Genomic DNA, 22,155 nt, shown 5'->3' on the forward strand with positions numbered 1-22,155 from the left:
GGCCTAAGTGAAATTAAAAATGTAATACAATTTCAGGGCAAATTCTGCTTAATCTTTATTTTTGTAAAAAATATAATACAGGATGATCAACACATAAGAAGGTATTTCTTATTATAAACAACAAAACTAATACAAAATAACATCTTCCAAGTATAATGTATGAACCACAAACCATGTTCTGCATTTGCACTGCTGACAGTATGAGTCCACTATAATTTATCCTAGGCTAACTGAGCTAGAAATATTTAGCTAAATCAAATTAAACCATGTCAAAGAATGTGATGGTTTTCTTCCTCTAAAGCTGCTGTAGTGACTTGCTGGATGCACTTGAGCACCTGGTCAGGAACACAACTGTTGTCCACCTCCATCAGAAGAGTCTGGAATAAGAAACAATGGAAGGCTGTCATCAATATCACACCAACAAGATGTATATGCTCAATTTAATTTGAACAGGATTGTAAACAGTCACTATACAAAATACTCTCAACATACTGATATGGTGGCTGGTTTGTAACCAATAAAATAAGAAATCTTCAGGATTGAGGCACAACCTTACATTAGCAGTTACAAGATGGCAGAGTACAAAAGACAATAGCGTTAAACACAGAAGAGCACACACTATGGGATGGTTTCCCGAACAGGGCTTATCCTAGTCCCAGACTAAAAGGCATGTTGAGCTAATTTAATTTCAAAACACCTTATACTGACATATTTTAACATATATTAGTGTCATTGTTTTGTCTCAAGATGCACACCAGTATAGATTTTTGTAAGGTTTGTTAGTAAAAACGTCTTAAATGTCCTAAAATAATTTGTTTCATTTATATAGTGCTTTTCTGCAGCACTCAAGCGCTTTACATATGAAAGGGGGATTCTCCTTAACCACCACCAATGTGCAGCATCCACCTTGATGATGCGACGGCAGCAGCCATATTGCGCCAAAACGCTCACCACACACCAGCTAATTAGTGGAGAGGAGACAGAGTAATATACCCAATTAGTATGGGAGGAGGATGATTAGTAGGCAACGGGCAAGTTTGGCCTAAAATAACTAAGGCCTAGTCCAGGAAACTGCCCCATAATGCATGTTATAAAGACTGTATACAAATTAACAATTTCGACAAAAGTATAAAAAACACTGCCAAGAACCAGGTTTTATATTATTTAAGTGAGAACGACAAACGAGAATGTATTTAAAAGGATAGTTCACACAAAAATAAAAATTCAGTCATCATTTACTCACCCACATGTTGTTTAATGTTTCTTCATTCTGTTAAACAAAAAAGATATTTTGATAAATGATGGTAACTATACAATTGATGGTACCCACTGACTTCCACAGAAGGAAAAACAAATACTACAGATGTCAATTGGTACCATGAACTGTGTGTTTACCATCATTTATCAAAATATCATCTTTCATGTTCATCAGAATAAAGAAAAACTGAATGAGGATGACTAAATTGAATTCTTATTTTCTCTTTAAATGTATTGATGCTAGGTTTGCAAAGGGGCAAAAAAAATCCTGTAACTTTCTAGAAACTTTTCAAGGAATTTATGGAAATTATTTGGAAATTTCGGAAATGTATATGAATTACATCATATACAAACATAAATAAACATTTTGTTTGGCTTTATTAAGTGCAAAAATTATTAAATGTGTTCACTTAATGTTGGGGGGTACATCATTCACGACTGTGACATCACAGTTGGTGCTATGTTAAGATTGACCTGTTTTCCAGCAGTCTTTTGCATTCACATCTTTACATAAGAATGAGGAAACGATTGCGTTTGAGACTCACGATATGTCATTACCGTGTACAGAGCTTGTATTATTCATCTATGCCTAGATACCAGAGGTGTATAATACTTAAGTATTTTAGTTACATTTTCCAAGCATCTGTGCTTTATCAGAGTGTTTGTCTTGGGATTTTTTTTTACTTTTCTTTACTAAAAAATGTTCACTACATTCTAAAGCATAGAATCATACTGTGTATTCATTATATATTGCATATTAAAATGTATTTAATGCCTAATTACATAAAAATTGTGTACTTTTACTTTCTTGAGTAAAATACGAAAATATTTTTTACTTAAGTAAAAGTACAAAAAATAACTAGATGTTTAATGTACTTAAATATTAAATATAAACCAAAAACTTGAAATTATGAAATGTAGTGGAGTAAAAATTATGAAAATATGTTTTGGGATCTATGTTTTCCAAAGAAAAACACTAATAAAAATCAAATAATTGAAAATTAACTTTTATGAAAGTAAAAATACTTAAGTACTATACAACTCTGCTAGATACATACAATTTTATTCTATAGCACCTTTAAATATTATTGTTTTAAACAAAATAATGCTGCAAGATCTTTTTAACTACATTTAAGTTCCCTTATATAGGCAACTCTCCCGTTAATTCCCATTTAAAGTTTCCAGCCTTTGAAAATTCCCAGCATTTTGCAACCCTAATTGATGCTTGAATTTACATACTTGCAGTTTTCCTTTTGAGCAATGGTTGAGCAGCAGTAAACAGTGTGAAGCTTTGCTCATGAGCTGCTCTTTCAGCTGCGGGCTCAATGAGTCTGATGAGATATCAACCAGAAACCTCAGAAGACTCTGTGCTAGAGTACCTATTCTCCTTTCCATACTAAAGATAAAAAGCAAATATCCTGTTAAGAGTATATATACATCAAATAAGCAAGAGCGTGAGTGATTTAAATCAATTATAAAAGTCTATATATTGTGGTTACATAAGTTTTTTATTATTGCTGTAGGTCTTTACCGTGGCCAAGCAATCTGTAGTGTCTTTTGAAGAGCATCCAAGATACTTAGTCTGGCTTTCTCCTCTGGAGCATCTGAGACTTCCAAGTATCCCACGATCACCCTCTCCAGCCTCTTCAGATGGCGAATAATTACTATACCCATCCTTGATAGTAACATCAGTATGTAAAATAGACACGTATTAGAACACAGATTAACCAACGATAATGCTTTTAAGGATTTAAATGAATTATTTAGTATTGTAATCCACATAAAATCCATACACAGAATTGGAATATTTGGCAAAGCATTGGACATGAAAAATGCTTATATGCCGCCAGCAAAAAATTAAAATGGGTTCAGGGACCACCAAAAATTATACTGAAGTACTGTTGTGTCAAGGTAAGTGGTACTAACACTGAAATGTTCTGTATGGGGTATTTAAGCCCTCACCTTTCAATAAATAAGACAAGATTGCTAGCATATACTCGGCGAAGATCAATCTTGTGCTCCATTTCCATGTATGTCAAGACGTGACAGAGTACATCATCGAAACGGTTCGGTTTCCGTGGTAACCCTGCATGGGTCGAGGGTGTCTCAAGAACTGTCATCAGGTCTGCGAGGCAAGGCAGCACAACCTGAAAAGGATACACAAAAGGATACAGATGTAGCATAACTGCATTTGATGTGAATGAACTGTGAATGGGAGTGTATTACCTGTAAAAGTGAAGCCTCAGATGTGTATAAGTGATTGAAGAGAGCATGATAGAGCACCTGAGCTCTGTTATACTGCCTCAGATCAGCTGCTGGCTATATATAGAGAAAAGGCGAAAATATGACTCATAAAAAACACACATCTATATTAATGTTTAAAAGACTGGCTCTTGATTTTATTTTTTCTCGGGTGTCTTTGACTTACCACATTGAGAACAATGTGATGCAGGCAGCGAACGCCCAAAACTTTGTTTTCTGTGCGATAATCATCAGATATCAGCAGGGCAGGAGGAAACACCCTCTCCAAGTACTTTGTCAAATAGGGTCGCCCAACCTGCACCAACATCCAGGAGAACACGTGCTTCACTGCCTGGTTGCGCTTCCAGTTTTCCCTTTGCAAAATAAAACAACTTTAAATGCATTTAATATAATTTGCATATTACTATGTGCTCGTTCATTTCTGTCATGCAGTACATTTATGTAGGGTCTGACAATTAAACTACATAAACATACTTTTATTCTGTTAAGCACCCTGTTAATTCATTCAGTGTGCAATGAATAAATATTTAAAGGGATAGTTCACCCAAAAATGAAAATTTTGTCATAATTTTCTCACTTTCATTTTGTTACAAACCTGTATAATTTTTTTGTTGTTGTGATGAACACAAAATAATATATTTTGAGGAATGTTTGTAAGCAAACCAATCATGAGCCCCCATTCACTTCCATAGTAGGATAATAGAATACTATGAAAGTGAATGTGGCTCATTAATGATTTGGTTACAAACATTCCTACAAATATATTACTTTGTGTTCATCAGAACAAAGAAATGTATCCATGTTTGTAACAACATAAGAGAGAGATTCTTATTTTTGGGTGAACTATCCCTTTAGTGTCTTCGGTGCTCAATAGGTAAATCATTGTGTTATAAGTGCCAAAAGTCATGGGTTCGATCCCCAGGAAACATAAAATACACCTTGTAATAAACTGGATGTCATTTTGCCATCTGCCAAATGCATAAATAAAACTCTTTTCCCAACACAAATGATGATATTTAATTATCTTACTTGGTTAGTTCTGATTGCAGTGTGTCTAGAACTGGACCCAAAACTCCCTTTTTGTCCTCATCTCCAGAAAGAAGTTCCTGTACTGATCTGCAACCTGTCATTCCCACAGCTGATGTCAGGAGTTGTAAAGCACTCCTCCTGGAAGCAGCATCAGTCCATGGCTGCTCCTGCAAGTGAGTTATGGAGAATATACACAAGACGGGGGAAACTATCTGAGCTAGGGTCTTTACAGGCGGATTACTTTGATTCTCCACCGCCTTTTGCATCCGCACAGTTAACGCAAGTAAAGAAATACAAACAGCTTGAGCTTTATTCGGTATGCCTTCATAACTATTGGCAGGTAAACAGCCGCTGTCAGTGTCACACAAGGGCAGTGCAGCGTATTTGGTGACTGCGCTCAATAAACTCAGATATGCCTCGCGCAAGTCAGTGGTGACGTCAGGAAAAAGCCAGTCGAGAGGAGCGAGGTCGAAAAACTCCGCTATGTCCTGCTGGATTAGCACGCGTTTATCGGTTTCATCTTCCACCTTGAGTCGCTTACAGATGTGGGTCAAAACGGCGATGACAGAGCAGGTATCGGATGGGGTTAAACTGTCTCTGATTTTCATCTTCTGGAGAAGCTGTGTCAGATCCATTGTGCTGGTTTAAACACTCAACGATCCGTTAGGTAAAACATGTAAAGATTATATTGCATATGGAGTAGAAGACCACTCACTCTGTGACAAACTCAAGCATCTCCGTTACTTCACGCGTCATTTTAAAGGCTCAATTTACATTTAAATGTCACCGTTTTATCACTTTATGTAAAAATAACATAGTTTACATTAAAATTGTTCACATTTACAAAGGGATCACTTTTAATAACTCATTTTTAGACGACATGCTGCAGATTGCTAGGGAGCGTAACCGAAAAATATTTCCCCAGAAACTTAACTGAAACAATAAAGGTTCCGAGGTGAACGGATAATAAACCATTCTCGAGTCCCCCTATAGATTATAAATGGAATTGCAGGAAATTCTAAACCCTAAAAAAATTACTGTACAAACATAAAATTAACTTTTGACCATGTTATAAGTAATGATTCACTGATCCATGGTTTTATATGTTGTTTTGTTTCTTTAAATATTATGAAGTTTAAACCTTGAAGTTAAAACACTGTAACTGCAGGAGCAACTGGAAAAGGTCATTCTCACATCCTTTCCCATTTATTCAAGTTTTACAAATAAGTGTTCACCGGTTATCAATTCATTTGTTATTTAAATTAATTAATTGCCCACAAAAGAAAAATATCGGTCACATTTTCTTTGTCACATAACTTCCTGCTCTTTCAATCTGGAAATGGAAATAATTAAATTCGATATGGGCTGATGCGTTAGGAGGAAATTGCTGTTACATCACAGAAGATATATGTCTAGTTTTGACCTTCTCAACTGACGCTGCAAAATAAAATAAAACTTACAGCTGTTCATGATAATTGCTAAGAAATACTAAATTTTCCTATTTATACTGTAAAAGTATATTGTATATAAATGTCCACAAACTAGTATGAAAACAGGTCAGCAAATGAAAACAAAGTTAAAAAATTAGGATTTTTTTTATTTAAAACAATTGGCAAGATATAAGACAGGGAAGGCACACAGGTAAGAAAGCAATAACATTCCAGTAACCAACACACACAAATGATTGTAAGAATGGGAATAGTGATTGTAATATGAATAATTGGACTTTTAAATCAGGTCTGCGGTAAACTTGATGACTAGTTGAGAAGTTTCACTCTTCTGTGTCCTCTTCACTTTCATCACTCAGTGGAAATTCTCTGTACTCACGTTGAGTATTGTAGCTCTTTACTCGCATTGGACACTCTTGATTTATAATAGCCTTGAGAAACAAGTGTCACATCATTATGAAGAAACATTCAGAACAGATCAGTCAATTATTAATAAAGATACACAGGTCTTACCATCTTCTCCTCCCGAATAGCAGGATTTTTGAGGAAGAAGCAAAGAGGTGCATAAAGGATGTTGATAACACCTATTATAACCATAAGATTGGGAAAGCCAATTGATCTTACGATGGCTCCGCCAGTGGATGGGCCTGCGATATGAACATAAAAACAGAGTCAGCCTGCAGTTTTTAGAGTGGAAAAAGGGTCTCTCTCTCTGTAGTGGGGTTGTAGCAAACATATGTGATTAACCTAAACTGTGGTAATACAGAAAATATACAGATTATAAAAAAACTAGTACTATTCTATCACATTACAGTATTCTATTTTTTTAAACAGTGTTTAACTGAAATGTGGTTGCAATTACCAATTGCAAAGCCCATGCAAAGTGCCACATCAGCAATTGCGTACACGCTCCCATAGACAGAGACATGTCTGATATCCACTAGGTAACCCATTATAGCCATCATAGAAGAATCAACCATTCCTATAACACACAACATATAAATGTTTAGTTCCATATGTTATATAAAATGATGTAAATATTTTTTTAAACGTAATTAACAAAATCATATTCACCAATAGCAAATCCCAACCCTCCATTAGGACCAATGAGCCCGTAGATGTTTGTGGCAAAGGGAACCTATAAGACATACTGTTACAATCACTACAGTCACCCTCATTTATTTTTAAATAGCTGTTTTGTATATAATAGCTGCATGGTATGCACAGACAATCCATAATGTCATGTAGTAGACTATATGATACTTACACACAGAAGACTGATGCCAACTATAAACATCCCAATCATGGAACATAACCACCTAATAAAAGATACATTTCTGTATAATGTATGTATGTATGCATAGCTTTTGTCAATTTCATTATTATATTTCATTAATAATATTTTTTTCACCTCATTGCCTATACAACAAATAACAAATACTACATGTGAACCTGTTTGTGAAACCTAGGTTAAAGTCTTGTAATCTATTCATGAGATTAGACGCATCAAGGTTTGATTTTAATTATCGATTTCACATTGGTGTCAATCTTTGACCTTACTCTGTCAATATTGTATATATCAAGGATATAGTTATACACAATGTTCTTTAGTTTACATTATGTAGGATTGTAAAGAATTTGTGATTTTTTTGTGTATAATTTAGGTTTTTGATGTATTATAGTTGTATTTTTCTCATGGTAACGGAAGGCTTTTATTTTTGTAAAAAAAAAAACGTAAAAAAAACTTATGCTTGGTTTTCAAAGGCAGAGTCACTTCAATTAAATAATTTCCTGTATATTCCCAATGGCTCTGAGACATGGAAGAAATGTATTACCTTCCCATTTTATTGGCAAGCATACCAAAGAGATTTGTGCCAATGAGATATGACACACTGGCAGGAAGGAAAGCCATACCTGCAATATTAAATAACAAACTTATCCAACAGAAAACAATTGACAGAGATCAGTTAAATACTTTCTGAAAGTGTCAAAAAAGGACAAACCTAACACATTGGGTTGTAATTTAAATGGGTTAAATTACAAAATGGGTTGAAACGAGCCAAGATGGCGCCACCATGTTGGGTGACCGTCCAGGTCGCTCCACTTACATTGTGTTTTTATGTTTGTACACATTTCTGCACATATTACTTTATTCTGTACATATAATTTTTAAATTTTATTGTTTATTTTTTATTCTGTCCATGGAGCGGACCTGACTGTCATTTCACAACTAGCTATAAAGTCCCTATGCAACTGTGTATGTGACAAATAAAACCCTTGAATCCTTAAAATGTTGGCTTTTTGGGTTAAAGCAACCCAGCCAGGGGTGTCGGACTGGGGGTAAAACCAGTACTGATTACCAGGGCCCCAAAGGAAGAGAGGCCCCTTGAAAAGTCTGAAATATATTATGGGGGTGGGGCATGGGGGCCCATCAGAACTGCCTATGCATAGGGCCCAAGGTCTTGTTCAACGCCCCTGAACCCGGCATAGTTAAAGATAATATATTTCAGAGTATCAGGAGAACTAATGCCATCAGAAACACCAGGAACCATTTAGCAGTGAATTTTCAACCAATCAGTGCACTCTCAGAAAAAAAGGTATAAGAAAGTACAGAGGTTGTTAATGGGGCGGTACCCTTTCAAAAAGTACAGGTTTGTGCCTAAAAGGTGCATATTGGTACCTCAAAGGAACATATCTGTGCCAAAATGGTTCATATTGGGACCTTTTTAAACTGTACTGTCCCAGTGACAACTTTTGTACCTTTTTTTTTTTTTTTTGAGAGCGTGGATTAAAGTACATCTTCCTGTCTTGACCATAGACTGTACAAAATAGGTCTTGACATTGTAAAGTTGTACTTTTATCTTTCTGAGGAGGTTTTAATATAACTATATTATTGAATTTGTGTTTTTAAAATATATATTAGTGGAAAAAAATGGGATTTAACTTAAATAGTGAAGAACAAAAATACAAGGGAAGTTAGGAAGGCCTATCATGACTTTCACATCATGAAAACATCGAGTAATATACTAATATGAAGAATTGAGATTCTTACCCAGCTGCCATTTTGGTGAACACATTGTTTGCATCATCCAGATGGGAAGTGTGGGCTCTAAAATAGCCACTCCCATGTTTGCAAAGCACAATGAGCCTGTAATTATATATAGGAATCATAATCTCAGTCATCATTCACTCAAGCAAGCAAGCTCCTCTTCCGCTTCATTTACAAATCCCTTTAGCTCTTCACATCCCTAAACATGCAGCCATCAATTTGTGGAGCCAAATGTATAATTACAGCTAGAGGACTACTGCTTAGGGCTCATCTGGTTTTATATATACAATATGAACAGTGCGTGAAGATGCATCTGTTTTGATAGTACACCAACACACGCACCTGCACTAATGAGTATGTAAGGATCCTTTAACAGGGTGATCAACGGTGATCCTTCAACACTCTAAAGAGAAACATACAAGAATATATATATCTCTATGACTTTCTTGTTTTGTCTTTCAGAATTTGTGATCTGATAAATCTGATGAAGGGACTCACCCCTGGAGATATTTTGGAGGGCTGAAGAATACACAGCTGGAGGACTGGTGTTGAAATAAAAATGCATTATGTAAATGTAACAGAATGTATAAAATGCAAGAAGTTATGTAAAGGCTACTAATGAAAACTTATCTCACTTCCATCAAATACAGCCAGGAAGGCAAGGACGAGGAAGGGAGAACTTTTACCAACAAACTCATACATAACGCTGCCGAAAGGCGCTCCAACTAAAGGAAGCACAATGGTAAAACCACTTTCATTTAGGTACAACATTACAAGACATTGATTTTTAGATTGTGCTGTTAATTTAAAGAATATAACAAATGTAATGCTACAGTAACTTACTAAGTACTCCCATGGCAAGTCCTCCCAGAGCTATTCCCATCGCAATTCCCCTCTCATTATCATCTGTGTACACACTGGCCAGCATTCCCAGACCTACAGAAGTATTATACACACACACACACACACACACACATATATATATATATACACTAACTTGAATACTTTGTATTTTATATGATACTTCAAGCATACCACAACACCCAGATTTCCTAATACCTGCCACAGAGGAAAAGGAAGAGCCAATCCCCTGCAGCGAGCGGGCAAAAAACAGCCAACCGTACGTCCCTGAAAAGGCAAACACTGCAGAGAAGCCAGAGAGAGAGTCAGAGCTTTATTTTTTACCGGAACAATAGAAGACTATAAAACCTAAGCCAGATAAAGTTTCATATAGAACATACACATCCACAAACACATAAAGATAGGAAAGATCTCATTAGTCTTTCATTGTGGTTTAATATTACTTCAAACAACTTTACAAGCAGCAGATCAGCGGTTGGCTGGGTCACAAGCCAACTGTTTGTTATGTGTTGTGCTCTAAAAAATGGTACCCATGTAGAACTTTAAGTGATGCTATAGCACTACTATAGTACCACTTATGGTTCTAAGTGCCATATAGACGCTTTCATCGGATGCACGTGTTGTCGCGGTTATGGTCAGGGGCCTCATTTATAAAGCGCGCGTATGCACAAAACGCCATTTTCCCACACAAAGGTTGTGATTTATAAAAAAACAAACTTGATAGGAGAATGGGCTTGCAGGGTGGGATATTAGGATGATTCATGTACGCACACTTGCAGGTGATCTGTGATTTATAAAGGGAACATTGCATTTGGTGTATGCCATTTTTGGCTTTTGTGCGTACGTAGACTTTTAGTAAGGATCCTACGCACAGTTTTATAAATGAGGCCCCTGGTCTGTGAATGGTCGGACTAGGGGCTAAACTGAACTCTGGAACAAACACCTCGTTGAAAATAACCCAACCTGCTTGATTGTAATTTAACCTATTCTGAGTTGTTTTAACCCAAAATGCTGGGTTGTTTTACATTGTTGTTGGGTCAAATATAAAATTTTCTTTGTTTATTTAACCCAACGGCTGGGTTTGTCTCTTTTTTAGAGTGTTCACAGAACCATTTTTTCCTATAAAGTTAACCAATAGATATAACTAGATATGACAGCTAACTCCTCCATATATGTAGATGTATCCGCCATTTTAGAACAGTTCTGATGCATGTATCACTCACATCTTGTATACACTTTGTAGCCTTTGGTAGTTTGTAAATTTTATAGAGATTTTATTTCCTGAATAAAGGGAAAACTAGTCAAGAATGTGTTTTTTGTGACTGAATTTTTTTTATTAAAAAAAAAACTTAAATAGAGACCTTGCATGCACTCTAAAAAATGCTGGGTTGTTTTTAACCCAGGGCTAGGTCACTATTAGACAGAACACACTGCCGGGTTAAAATTACTCAACTGCTGGGTTGTTTTAACCCAATTGCTGGGTTATTGTCAATCAACCATGTTGAAACAACCCAGCAGTTGGGTTAAAATAACCCAGCAGTTGGGTCATTTTAACCCGGCAGTGTGTTCTGTCCAATAGTGACCCAGCCCTGGGTTAAAAACAACCCAGCATATTTTAGAGTGTGGGTATTAAAGGCTCCAAATCTGAAATAAAAAAAATTGGGTTAAAAATAAAAGGCGCTCTAGGCAAATCTGTGTGACATCACTTCTTGTTGACGTTCGAAGTGTTGTCACAAAATGGAGCGTAGATAACCCCTCCCTTCCGTGCTTTCTGAATGAGTCATGAACCCGCCCAACCCCCACTCCCAAATCCTTCTTGTCGTTTATTGGCTGGAACACTTTTGGCGCTTTTCCATTGCATAGTACCCCACGGTTTGGTTTAGTTTGGGTCGGGTCAGCTTACTTTTGGGAGCTTTTCCATTGGGTGCAGTACGTAGTACCCGATACTTTTTTCCTACCACCTCGGTTGGGGTTCCAATATGCTTAAATGCAACTTCAATGAGGCTCAGTGGAGCGCCGTTGACTGACGCCCCGGTGTTTGAGAAGAAACTGTCATGTGAGACAGAGGTGACGTTAGTGATAAACACGATGTGCAAACATCTATTTGTGGTGGCCAATTTTAATTTTGTGGCGGACTGAGAAATAAATAAATGTACGGGAATGTACAACGAACTCTCTGTATGATGTCACAGCAGTATGCAGCGCAAATATAACGACACCTCATAATCCCTCCCACTCCGAAGTGATACCAAACTCGATGAAAAAGCTAACCATGCCAAAGTGAGGTGAGGTGAGCTGACCCGACCCAAACTAAACTAAACCGTGGGGTACTATGCAATGGAAAACCGCCATTTGTTATGTTTCGTGGTGGTAGGTTTGACCATTTTGTTTATGTTGCAGTTTGTGGAGCCTGGGCTGTCTACAGAGACAGTTTTGTTACAGTGTGTTCAGAGGACAGGCAGATAGTGAGGAGATGTTTACTGTATGAAACAAAAATGTTTATGGCCTAAAACGCGTGAGCACCTTTAATTTTTTCATGGGAAGCTAGACATTTGAGAATTGCTTAGAAATGGTTCCTTTACAACTTTTGACTAATTTGACACTGCTGCCTTTACACAACAAAACATGACTTACTTATTGTGGAGACAAACATGATGACAAACCCCGCAAACATTGGTATGTGATATCCAATCCTTTAAAAAGAAAATCAGACAGTTTGTTATTTGAACATAAGCAAAGCACAGATTGATACTGCATGCATAAAGCTATTTTATTGCCCTTGTTTAGCAGATATTTAGATGATCAAAGCAATGTAGCGGTAAATACCAACCGTGTATGTATACCTGTTAGTAAGGGGACCCACAAAAGGGTTGACAATGAGTTGCACTACGGCTTTGGAGGCAAACATTAGCCCAACTCTGACATTCTCATCTTCCAAAAACTGACTGTCCTCTTTACATCCAGAAGAAATATTATAACTCTCTGAACCTCCATATGGGCTGAGTGCAGTAGAAAGATTGTGATTGGTGATCGTGATAGTATAGGTGGTGTTGTCGTACAGAGATTGGATGGAGTTGAAGGTCGACCTTGTGGAGGCTGGAAGAGACTCGGATGTGGTGGCAGACGAAAGGTTTTGCGTATGATGCTCCATGGCATACAGGAAAGTGGGGATGATGGGAACTGGGAAGAACAAGAAGTGACATGAGGAACAGAAGAGAAGGAGACGGTACTTCCATCAGGCAGCTGCAGCCTGTATGCGCAGGGGTTACAGCAGATGTAAGCAGGTAAATGTCATGGGTGTGTTGAGGGTCGGTTATCGAGCTTGACTTTTGTTTTGTGGTCTCATACGCCTGATTCGGTTGCTTGTGTTTGGTATGACTTTTTACTTACCCACAACAGTTAGCAGCATGTTGTCTAGTAAGAGGGCCACACAGACGATTACAAGCACCAGACGAGGAGAACCCCGGCTCTTCTTGATCCATTCCATGGGATTTGGCAAAGGCATGATCCACCTCTGTCACTGCATACACAACTACAGGTTAAACGATTCAGTCAAAGCTTCCTATTAGAACAATTTTTCCTATCTTTTTACATTCTGAGTAAAATATTTGTTTTTGTAAAAAGTCCTTGTAAAGTATTCTGAGTTTGTCACACAAAATAAAAAATTGTAATTAATCACCCAGCTAAATTTGAATGATAAAAACGCCAAATAAATAAAATAAGGGAAATATTCTGGGAAAATAAGCAGCATTCTCTGCTTTCAAACGCTGGGGGCGTGTCCGATGTTGGTGCTAAAACCACGCCCACTCGCAAATACCGCTACAACCAGGGGTGCGTTTCCCAAAAGCATCGTTGCTAACCTGTTAGCAGCTTAGTTGGTTGGCAATGGGAAATTGAATTGCAACCAACAAAGTTGCTAAGTTAGGATGGTTGCTCGCGATTGTGTTAGGGGTGTGGCCAAGCTTGGTGACTCTCATGCGTCATCGACCCACGGTGAACACAGAAATGTGAAAAAAACTGTTTAACGGTGTAACTTCACAGTTCAGTATTACATAGTTCAAAGTCTTTTTAAGCAATAGATAGATAGATAGATAGATAGATAGATAGATAGATAGATAGATAGATAGATAGATAGATAGATAGATAGATAGATAGATAGATAGATAGATAGATGGATAGATGGATAGATAGATGGATAGATGGATAGATAGATGGATAGATAGATGGATAGATAGATAGATGGATAGATAAATGGATACTTTATTGATCTCCCATCCCAGTGGGAAATTCAGATGCATTAGCAGCAATACAGAATTGCAGTAATGTATTCACATACATGCTTACAATCACAGTAGACCAATAATACAATAGTGCGTGCTGCTGTGTAAATACATTTGCTATTCACTTAATAAACAATAAACAATAGACAATACACAATAGACTATCTTATAAACATGTATGACATGCTGTATACCATGAAGAGCTTTTTACAATAACGTTTTTCTCCTTTTCTTTTGTGCATATTGTACATCTCAAACTACTGCTGAATGCGTTTGATGCTTAAAATCACCCAACAGGGAACCAAAATGTAGTTTTTGATACTTTTACTCAGTCGTCTGTGATGTGTAAAAGGGCTTGAGGACAGCTTTGTTGTAAAGTGCTGTGTGATTGAATTTCAATGATCACCAGTTGCTTTAGGGCATGCAGGAACAGTCTCAGTGTTTCAGGCTCTTTTATCTTTGACTTTAAATCTTTTTTTTATCTGATTTGTTTGGGGTTAAAGGCAGTTGGCTGTATGTTTCATTTCTTGTGTGCGTGACTAAAGGATAATACCTATAATGCTTCTTTATGTGCTGTAATTGCTAACTCCACTTACATTTAGTAATGCGCTGTATTATTTCATTTACTACGTATTACAGAACATTTAGATTATGTAGAGATGATGGAGCACTGCTGATGCACATCTGATGCTGAACGTGTTATCAGTGTTTCTCACAGGCATTAACATAAATAAATCAATTAAAACTGATCCATACATCAACACCTGTGTTTGTTAACAGACATCTGAGATCATGCCTGTTAGCAACATTGTTACCTCTTTGTTGTGTTTTCAAGCTATCAATCAGCATTAATCTCCAACCAACAGTTAATTCTGTCAACACCTTGAAAGAGGGAGTTTCTGTGTGGTTTATGTAGCACAATACTTTCAAGATTAAAGGAATAAAATCAACAACAAAAACCTCTTAAACGTAATTTCAGAGGGTACACTTACTAAGTTTTTTTAAAAGGGATGGTTCACCCAAAAATTCTGTTATCATTTACTCACTCTCATGTTGTTACAAGCCTGTATAAATTTCTTTGTTCTTATGAACACAAAAGAAGATATTTTGAGAAGTGTTTGTAACCAAACCATTCGTGCACCCCATTGGAAAAAATAATACTATGGAAGTAAATGGGGTCCACAAACATTTTAGTTACAAACATTTCTCAAAATATCTTCTTTTGTGTTCATCAGAACAAAGAAATATATACAGGTTTGTAACAACACAAGGGTGAGTAAATCATGACAGAATTTTCATTTTTGGGTGAACTATCCCTTTAAACTATCAGCAAGCAATATTTTATTTAAAAAATGCTGTTCAGTATTTAATAATATACATAAAAACATGCACAGTAACATTGTTAAATGTTGATAATAATCATGCAATATGGTAAATAACAGATCTTCTCTGAGTTGAATGAAAATTCGTCTTACCTTTGAATGCATTATCTCTGAGCGTACCAGTGTATGTCCGGGGCGCTGTGGTCACTTGTCAAATTCTGAGTTTTGCTTGAGGGAGGGAGGTCTCTGTGTCCATCTGCATAAGATTTGCTGAAAGGGCCAATGTCTTTTGGAGGAAACGTGCACACATGGACACACACGCACACATATAAACTGTGCGTCACTGGGGCAGTAATTGTGTGCATCTGTTGGTCTTTATTGGGTAGGTGAATGACCTGCAGGCTTCTTTTCGTCACAACGACTCTTTATCTGTGATCTCTCATCGAGCCTCAATACACACCGCCTGCTGCTTTCCACTTGTGCCCGCATAGCTGCCTGTCAATACTGGTCGTTGATAACCAACAGCTACGTGCATTAACGGCATACAGTATGAACTCCATCTTAAATTGTAATTATGATTTATTGTTTGTATTTCACCTAAGGCTTTAGGATAGGCCTACATCTTAATAAACTTTAAAGTATCTCAAGTTATGTATAAAACTCACAAGCCTAAATCATCCCAGTGAGCTAAAAATGTGAAACTTCCGTTAAACACTCAGGCTTTACTGAATGTCCTTCAGTCCTCTGTTGTGTAAATAACATAAAATAGTTCAATTGTCAGGACTCAAGAAAACAGAGAAGATCCCAATGCAGTAAACAGAAGGTTTTATTTAAATAATAATGTGGGTAAACAGACAATTGCGCGTCTGGGCATAAAGCCACACCAGGGCAGACGGCTGAGGCGGGGAGCACACACAAGCACCGGGGAGGAGAGCCACACACGTTCGGGCTCCGGCCAGACAGCGAACGGTGGGAGAGAGTATATGTGGGGGCCAACCACAAAAGGCCAGATGACAGTCTGACTACAGGCACTCGAGGCAGATGGAAGAGGAGATCCTGTGGCGGGCAGAGAGAGAGCGTTAGTGGTGCTGAAGGGAGAAGCCGTGCAGCTTCAGTGCTGAAGGACCCTCCTACTGGACAGCGGCAATGCCGCGGCGAGTGTGCGCTGCTGTAAGCACAAAAGGCAGTCAATAAAACAGGCAGGCAGTTAAGCAGGCAGAAGGAGAGTGGTCCGTAACTGGTGAGTGAGAAACAGTCTCTGAGAGCCGTCGAGTAATCAGAGTCCACAGAAAAACTCCCGGGTAGCAGAGAGCACAGACTGGGGTAGGAGAGATAATTCCACAACAAGAAACAGACACAAAACACGACGGAACTAGCGTAGCTAGAAATGGCAAGAACATACACTGTGACAGACTAGTATAAAGACAAAGTGACAGGCGAGTATCTCAACAAACTATGACAAACGAACTTGCAAGGAACAAACAAACACACAGGGCTTAAATACACAGACATGATGACGGGAAAACAAGCAACAGGTGAGGAAGACGAGAGGAGGCAATCAAACTGAACAGGAACACCTGTGAGGGAAGCACAAGTGAACCTGTAAAACACATACAAACACAAGACAACCACAGTACCCACAAGACAAAACCATAAATATATTTATATATATAAATATATACAAATATATAAAAACATATACACACATACATACAATATACACATATATACATATAACATCCATACATCCGTACATATATATATATATATATATATATATATATACACATACATACACATATATACACACACATACAAATACACATACATACACATACATACATCCACATGCACATATACATACATGAAAACAGAACACTAGACTAAACAAGACCTAAAAGACAAAGACTGGAAAATACAAGGGAGCGGGGAAAAATAACACACAATGACAAGAGAATACAAGGGAGCGGGGAAAAGTCACAAGACATGGGAAAAACGTGGTCTGATATGACAATATCAAAACCACGCTCTCCCACACAAAACATTGTACTGTCAGGACCCTGCCATACACAACTAGATATAATTACCAAACCAGACTATGGCAGAGTCCTTACATCAATAGTTCAATCATCAGAAACAATCATCTCATACTCAAAATCAAGCAATGCTTTCAAAAGATCCACACAGTCTTATATCCACCAGCTTTTCCTCATACTCTTCCTCCTCAGTCTCTCAGATTGTTTCTATTCATTGTTGGTATATACATACGACACTTGCACCACCTGTACACCCTGAGCTGGTTTATTTTGTGTACAATAAGTAAGAAACATTATTAGAAAAAAGTTTGAACAATTGTGTAATGAATGATTTGTTAAATTAGTGTGAACCAGTGGGAATTTGGTTCGAAAAACTAAGTTTAGTGTTATAACAATTGTGAAACAAATTACATTTCTCTTTTATGTAACTATTTTACAGTACTTTGCAAAAGTTAGGCCACCATCGCCAGCTTTGTTATTTTAGCAAAGTGTTAATGTCCTTCTATATTAATTTTTCACTCTTTAAAGATGCAAACAGAAAATGCTGAAAAATATGTACACATGCATTTAAAAACTACATTTTCAGAACTAAATGTCTTCTTCAGGCATCAGTCAGTATTTAGTGTGATCTCTCTTGGCACGAAAAACAGCTTGACCTTTTTTGAGGAGACTGAAGTCCTGAAGTCATTCGATTAGAATTAGAAATTAGGATTTAATTTCATTTAGGTTTAGGAGATCCTGCAGCTGCCTGCTTTTGCTCAAGTGGAAGGGGAGTTTACCCTAAATACTTGACACTTCAGCTTATATTTTTATACTGTTTTTAATACATACACGTTTCCTGTATTTTCTGGTTGTATTCTAATAAAGAGACTGAAAAAGAATTATGATTACTGTACCATTGCAAAAACAACTAATCTAATGGTAGCATGGTGGCCTAAGACTTTTGCACAGTACTGTACATAATATTTAGATAACTGACATACAGTTACATATTACAAAATTACAGCAGTATCTTAACCCTTGCAATTTCATGGTTCGGAGGAAAAATCTTATTTTAGCCTGTGGCGATTTCAGTTTTCTGTGTAATGTTCATCTTTTCAGCCACTGAACATTTATGGAAAATGTTAAATGACTCAACCAGTTTAACCTTTCCCCTGTGCCATCTGTGGTGATCCACTGTAGGACAAACACATAAGGACATCCTGTCAAAACTTCACCACTAAAATATAATCATACAATCAAAACATGATTCAAATATCAGAGGCGTTTAAACAAACACATACAAAAGCGTTAGAGTCTAGCGAGGCTTTGTCTACATGCATGTAAACACGTCTGAATGCTTTTGTTAATGGCCCGAGGCTTTGAATGCTGGTGGGTGAACTTCCATCACCTGCCCTATGATCAGCACCCACTCTGTTTTACATAAACAGACACAGACCTTAAAATTTACAATGAAACCTCTTATAGACGGTTTCAGCAGTAACAACATAAACAAGCGGCTGTCGTGGTCCGCATGTAACTTACGGTAAACTCCGCTAAGAAACAACAACAAAGTTCTTTAAACGTAGTTTATTTATATAACAAGCAAAAAACAACAGTAGATTACCTAGGAAACCAAAACATTTGTTATTTTCGATGAGGCATTTGTTCAAGAGATCAGTTTAGCAACTAGTCCATTAAAAAAAACGAAACTGGACGTAAAGTTCTAATGCTAAATAAATATTATACCCTACCCCTAAACTTAACTCTCACAGAAATCTGCTGACATTGTTTAATGTGTAATTCGTGAGCTTTTGAATTAAAATGGACCACATACAAATTTTTGGAAGTCATTTTGACGTGTTACATGGTATTTGTGAGGACAGAAAAACTAAATGACATCTACATTTACTTTAATTCTTCTCATTTCCTCTTTTTTTGTCACAATAACATGAATAAACAAATATCTTCTGACCCCTTCTTATCCCTTATTTATCCTAAATACATTTATGGCAAAGGCTTTAGTCTATAGATGGATGGGCAAAGATAAATAGATAGAAAGATAGATAGATAGATAGATAGATAGATAGATAGATAGATAGATAGATAGATAGATAGATAGATAGAAAGATAGATAGATAGATAGATAGATAGATAGATAGATAGATAGATAGATAGATAGATAGATAGATAGATAGATAGATAGATAGATAGATAGTAGGGCTGGTAGTTAATTTTTCGATTAATTGTTTTTTAAAACGTGGTCGATTAAAAATCGATTCTCAAAGAGCAGAATCGATTTTTTCATATTTTTTCCCGCAAACATTGAACAGAGGAATGGAAGCATTTTAGATTTCGCAAGCAAGACGTGTTGTGGCTTTTAATTTCTTTTTATTAATTACCCACTTGTAAACTGCTGTTCACTGTTCTTTTTTATTAATATAGTATGTATTAAATCTATATTCATTGAGTTGAATCGAGAATCGAGTATAAAAACCTACCTGAGAACCGGAATCGAAAATTTAATCGAGAATCGGAATCGAATCAATTTGATAGCTTGTGAATCGAAATCGAATCGATCTGGAACATCTGAATCAATACCCAGACCTAATAGATAGATAGATAGATCTGATGAGAAACACAGATTTTGGCTTTTCCCCTGTAAGCCAGTGTTCAGGTGTAGATAATCACCTGTTCCTCTCCAGGAAGCACCTTACATCCGAGTCTACTGATGCGGTTAAATAATGGCTGTCATTTAAAGGATGTTCTATTATTCATCATAACACATTTCAAAGGTGTTACATGTGTAAAGGGTCTATGTGGATCATGAAAGGTACATCAAAGCTTTCATGTTTGTTATGCGTGTGGGCCATAATTTGCCTTAATTACCACTGTAATGCACTGCACACTTCCTACATAAACACTCAGAAAATAAGCACTAATGAAAGAGCCATTTTTTTTTCTTTTTTTCACATTAAATTTGGGTTATTGCTGTAGGACCATTAAAACACCGGAGCAGATTGCTCATCCACAGTAGAGCTCATCACCTGTCTGTCGTTTGGACTCTCAATGTACAACAATGCAGACAGTTATATTTTTGCTGTCTGTTATTTCTGCAGTACAATGCCTGGAGTCTAACATCATCCAGTCCTCTAGAGAAACGACAAACTCTCAAGAGGTAAGAAAATATATATTATTATATCCTTATATAGATTACATACTATACTCACTGTTTTGCCTCCATGTGTTTATGAATGGGCAATGTTGTGCATAAATGTACAATAACTCATTAATAAACAACAACTATAGGCAATTGGTCTAATATGGTCAACACTTTAGTTAATGTATTAGTAATTATAAATTATTTTATTAAATAAAATTCTAATTGACATTATGTATTATGTAACAATCTCTTCCAGTCAGTTTTGAATTTACGGAGCGAGATAGCAGCAAATTCCCATAATTCTGTCAGGAGAAGAAGCTCTGTTAATCTGGGAATCACAGACTGCAACATTGCACAGGTAACAAAGATATAATATGTGATCATATATATATATATATATATATATATATATATATATAGCCTAGGTATATATATAGATCAACATAATTTTTTGATCAACAATGCCTTACATGTTTTATTTTGATATAATACCTAAGGCAAATGAAACATGCAAAAACTCCAAGAAGAAACAGCGATACGCAAGTAAAACAAGGATTCAAGTGAATGAACGAGGAAAGCAGAGAGGTAAGGGGATATATTTCCTTTATGTTCTAAAAAATGAATAAGTTACAATTGGTACGTTTTCTTACAACTTTACATACCCCCTCTTTAACACCCTGACCTTAAAATACATGCCATCTTTAATGCCATAAACATTTACTTATTTAAATTATCAACATATTAACATAATTCAATTAACCAAAGGTATTGTTGGACTGCAGTGAATCGTACTATGGTGATATTTCTTTGCCTGCAGTACCGGAGATGTCCCAGTGCGTGCGCTCGCGTGACTGTGAGGAGGGTCTGTGCTGCGCGCTCTACTTGACTGGTAGAAGATGTCAGCGCGTTCCCGTGATGGGCGAGGTCTGCTTGCTGCGGGGACGCGCAAAATTCCACAGAAAACTGGAGCGCTGTGACTGTGAGAAGAACTTGTACTGCCACGAGCAAGCCGACAGCCCGCGTGGACATGGAGTGTGTATCATCCGAAGGACTGGTGAAAAGCCTGGTTAACCAGCCCCCCAAAAAGTTAAATACTGGTAACCATAAACCATTACTCAGTAGCGTGCATTTTGGATCAAAACATTACAGGAAAATCGTGATTTACGTTCAAAAGATTTTTGATTAACGTATACATCCAATAAAACCCGGAAAGTCGTTCTTTTAACAATAAAAAATGAGTAACGTTTATGTCTGTACATGAAAACAAATCTGACAAAGCACGGCCTGGGCGTAAATTTCTGCAAATTTTTAATTAGCTATCGAGCGACCTCTGTTGGGTAAGAACATGCACGACTAGTGTGAATGGTCAACCTTGTTCAAGTGTCCTTTTAAAGGAACAGTTCACTAGATAATGAATATTCATGTCCAGGATGACTTATTTGGTTTAATTTCTTTAGTGAAACACAAAT

At 36.9% G+C, this 22,155-nt stretch overlaps 4 protein-coding genes across 5 annotated transcripts in view; 2 read left to right on the forward strand and 2 right to left on the reverse strand.

Moving 5' to 3' along the window:
* The window catches only part of nudt18 (nudix (nucleoside diphosphate linked moiety X)-type motif 18), a 173,797-nt gene that overhangs the window by 63,737 nt on the left and 87,905 nt on the right, over nucleotides 1–22,155 (forward strand). The window lies entirely within an intron of this gene.
* On the reverse strand, nucleotides 32–5,485 carry tti2 (TELO2 interacting protein 2). Its single transcript, XM_065247509.2, has 7 exons — nucleotides 4,549–5,485; nucleotides 3,686–3,872; nucleotides 3,484–3,576; nucleotides 3,220–3,404; nucleotides 2,789–2,932; nucleotides 2,497–2,653; nucleotides 32–377 (listed from the first exon to the last, which is right to left on the reverse strand). Exons 1-7 carry the CDS (start codon nucleotides 5,181–5,183, stop codon nucleotides 270–272), a joined length of 1,509 nt encoding a protein of 502 aa, XP_065103581.1. The 5' UTR covers nucleotides 5,184–5,485; the 3' UTR covers nucleotides 32–269.
* Nucleotides 6,150–15,759, reverse strand: LOC135730089 (chromaffin granule amine transporter). The gene is made up of 16 exons (XM_065247967.1): nucleotides 15,662–15,759; nucleotides 13,297–13,426; nucleotides 12,750–13,086; nucleotides 12,541–12,599; nucleotides 10,105–10,188; nucleotides 9,889–9,981; nucleotides 9,681–9,770; nucleotides 9,544–9,587; nucleotides 9,388–9,448; nucleotides 9,049–9,144; nucleotides 7,832–7,910; nucleotides 7,264–7,315; nucleotides 7,071–7,134; nucleotides 6,859–6,978; nucleotides 6,510–6,643; nucleotides 6,150–6,427 (listed from the first exon to the last, which is right to left on the reverse strand). Exons 2-16 carry the CDS (start codon nucleotides 13,409–13,411, stop codon nucleotides 6,320–6,322), a joined length of 1,536 nt encoding a protein of 511 aa, XP_065104039.1. The 5' UTR covers nucleotides 13,412–13,426; nucleotides 15,662–15,759; the 3' UTR covers nucleotides 6,150–6,319.
* LOC135729691 (uncharacterized) lies at nucleotides 9,667–22,103 on the forward strand. 2 transcript variants are annotated; one of them, XR_010525735.1, is made up of 5 exons: nucleotides 9,667–9,787; nucleotides 20,643–20,701; nucleotides 20,943–21,044; nucleotides 21,184–21,271; nucleotides 21,504–22,103. XR_010525735.1 is itself a non-coding variant. In XM_065247511.1 (4 exons), the coding sequence occupies exons 1-4, from the start codon at nucleotides 20,603–20,605 to the stop codon at nucleotides 21,755–21,757; spliced, it is 543 nt and encodes a 180-aa protein (XP_065103583.1). In that variant the 5' UTR covers nucleotides 20,574–20,602; the 3' UTR covers nucleotides 21,758–22,103. The 2 variants fall into 2 exon arrangements, 1 of the variants encoding a protein (XP_065103583.1); XM_065247511.1 differs by lacking the exon at nucleotides 9,667–9,787 and having other exon boundaries at nucleotides 20,574–20,701.

The sequence above is a fragment of the Paramisgurnus dabryanus genome, chromosome 11 (genome assembly GCF_030506205.2).
Source record: "Paramisgurnus dabryanus chromosome 11, PD_genome_1.1, whole genome shotgun sequence".
NCBI lineage: Eukaryota > Metazoa > Chordata > Actinopteri > Cypriniformes > Cobitidae > Paramisgurnus > Paramisgurnus dabryanus.

What these genes read in the sequence shown, in the direction of transcription:
- tti2 (XM_065247509.2), bottom strand. Translation starts at nt 5,183, where the DNA reads ATGGATCTGACACAGCTTCTCCAGAAGATGAAAATCAGAGACAGTTTA. An exon ending in ATCACATTGTTCTCAATGTG is followed by an intron (nt 3,577 to 3,685) that starts GTAAGTCAAAGA and finishes CTCTATATATAG; the next exon opens with CCAGCAGCTGATCTGAGGCA. An exon ending in CTGAGGCTTCACTTTTACAG is followed by an intron (nt 3,405 to 3,483) that starts GTAATACACTCC and finishes TATCCTTTTCAG; the next exon opens with GTTGTGCTGCCTTGCCTCGC.
- LOC135729691 (XM_065247511.1), top strand. Translation starts at nt 20,603, where the DNA reads ATGCAGACAGTTATATTTTTGCTGTCTGTTATTTCTGCAGTACAATGC. An exon ending in CAGACTGCAACATTGCACAG is followed by an intron (nt 21,045 to 21,183) that starts GTAACAAAGATA and finishes ATAATACCTAAG; the next exon opens with GCAAATGAAACATGCAAAAA. An exon ending in TGAACGAGGAAAGCAGAGAG is followed by an intron (nt 21,272 to 21,503) that starts GTAAGGGGATAT and finishes CTTTGCCTGCAG; the next exon opens with TACCGGAGATGTCCCAGTGC.
- LOC135730089 (XM_065247967.1), bottom strand. Translation starts at nt 13,411, where the DNA reads ATGCCTTTGCCAAATCCCATGGAATGGATCAAGAAGAGCCGGGGTTCT. An exon ending in GTGGGTCCCCTTACTAACAG is followed by an intron (nt 12,600 to 12,749) that starts GTATACATACAC and finishes TTCTTTTTAAAG; the next exon opens with GATTGGATATCACATACCAA. An exon ending in CTATTCGGGAGGAGAAGATG is followed by an intron (nt 6,428 to 6,509) that starts GTAAGACCTGTG and finishes TTGTTTCTCAAG; the next exon opens with GCTATTATAAATCAAGAGTG.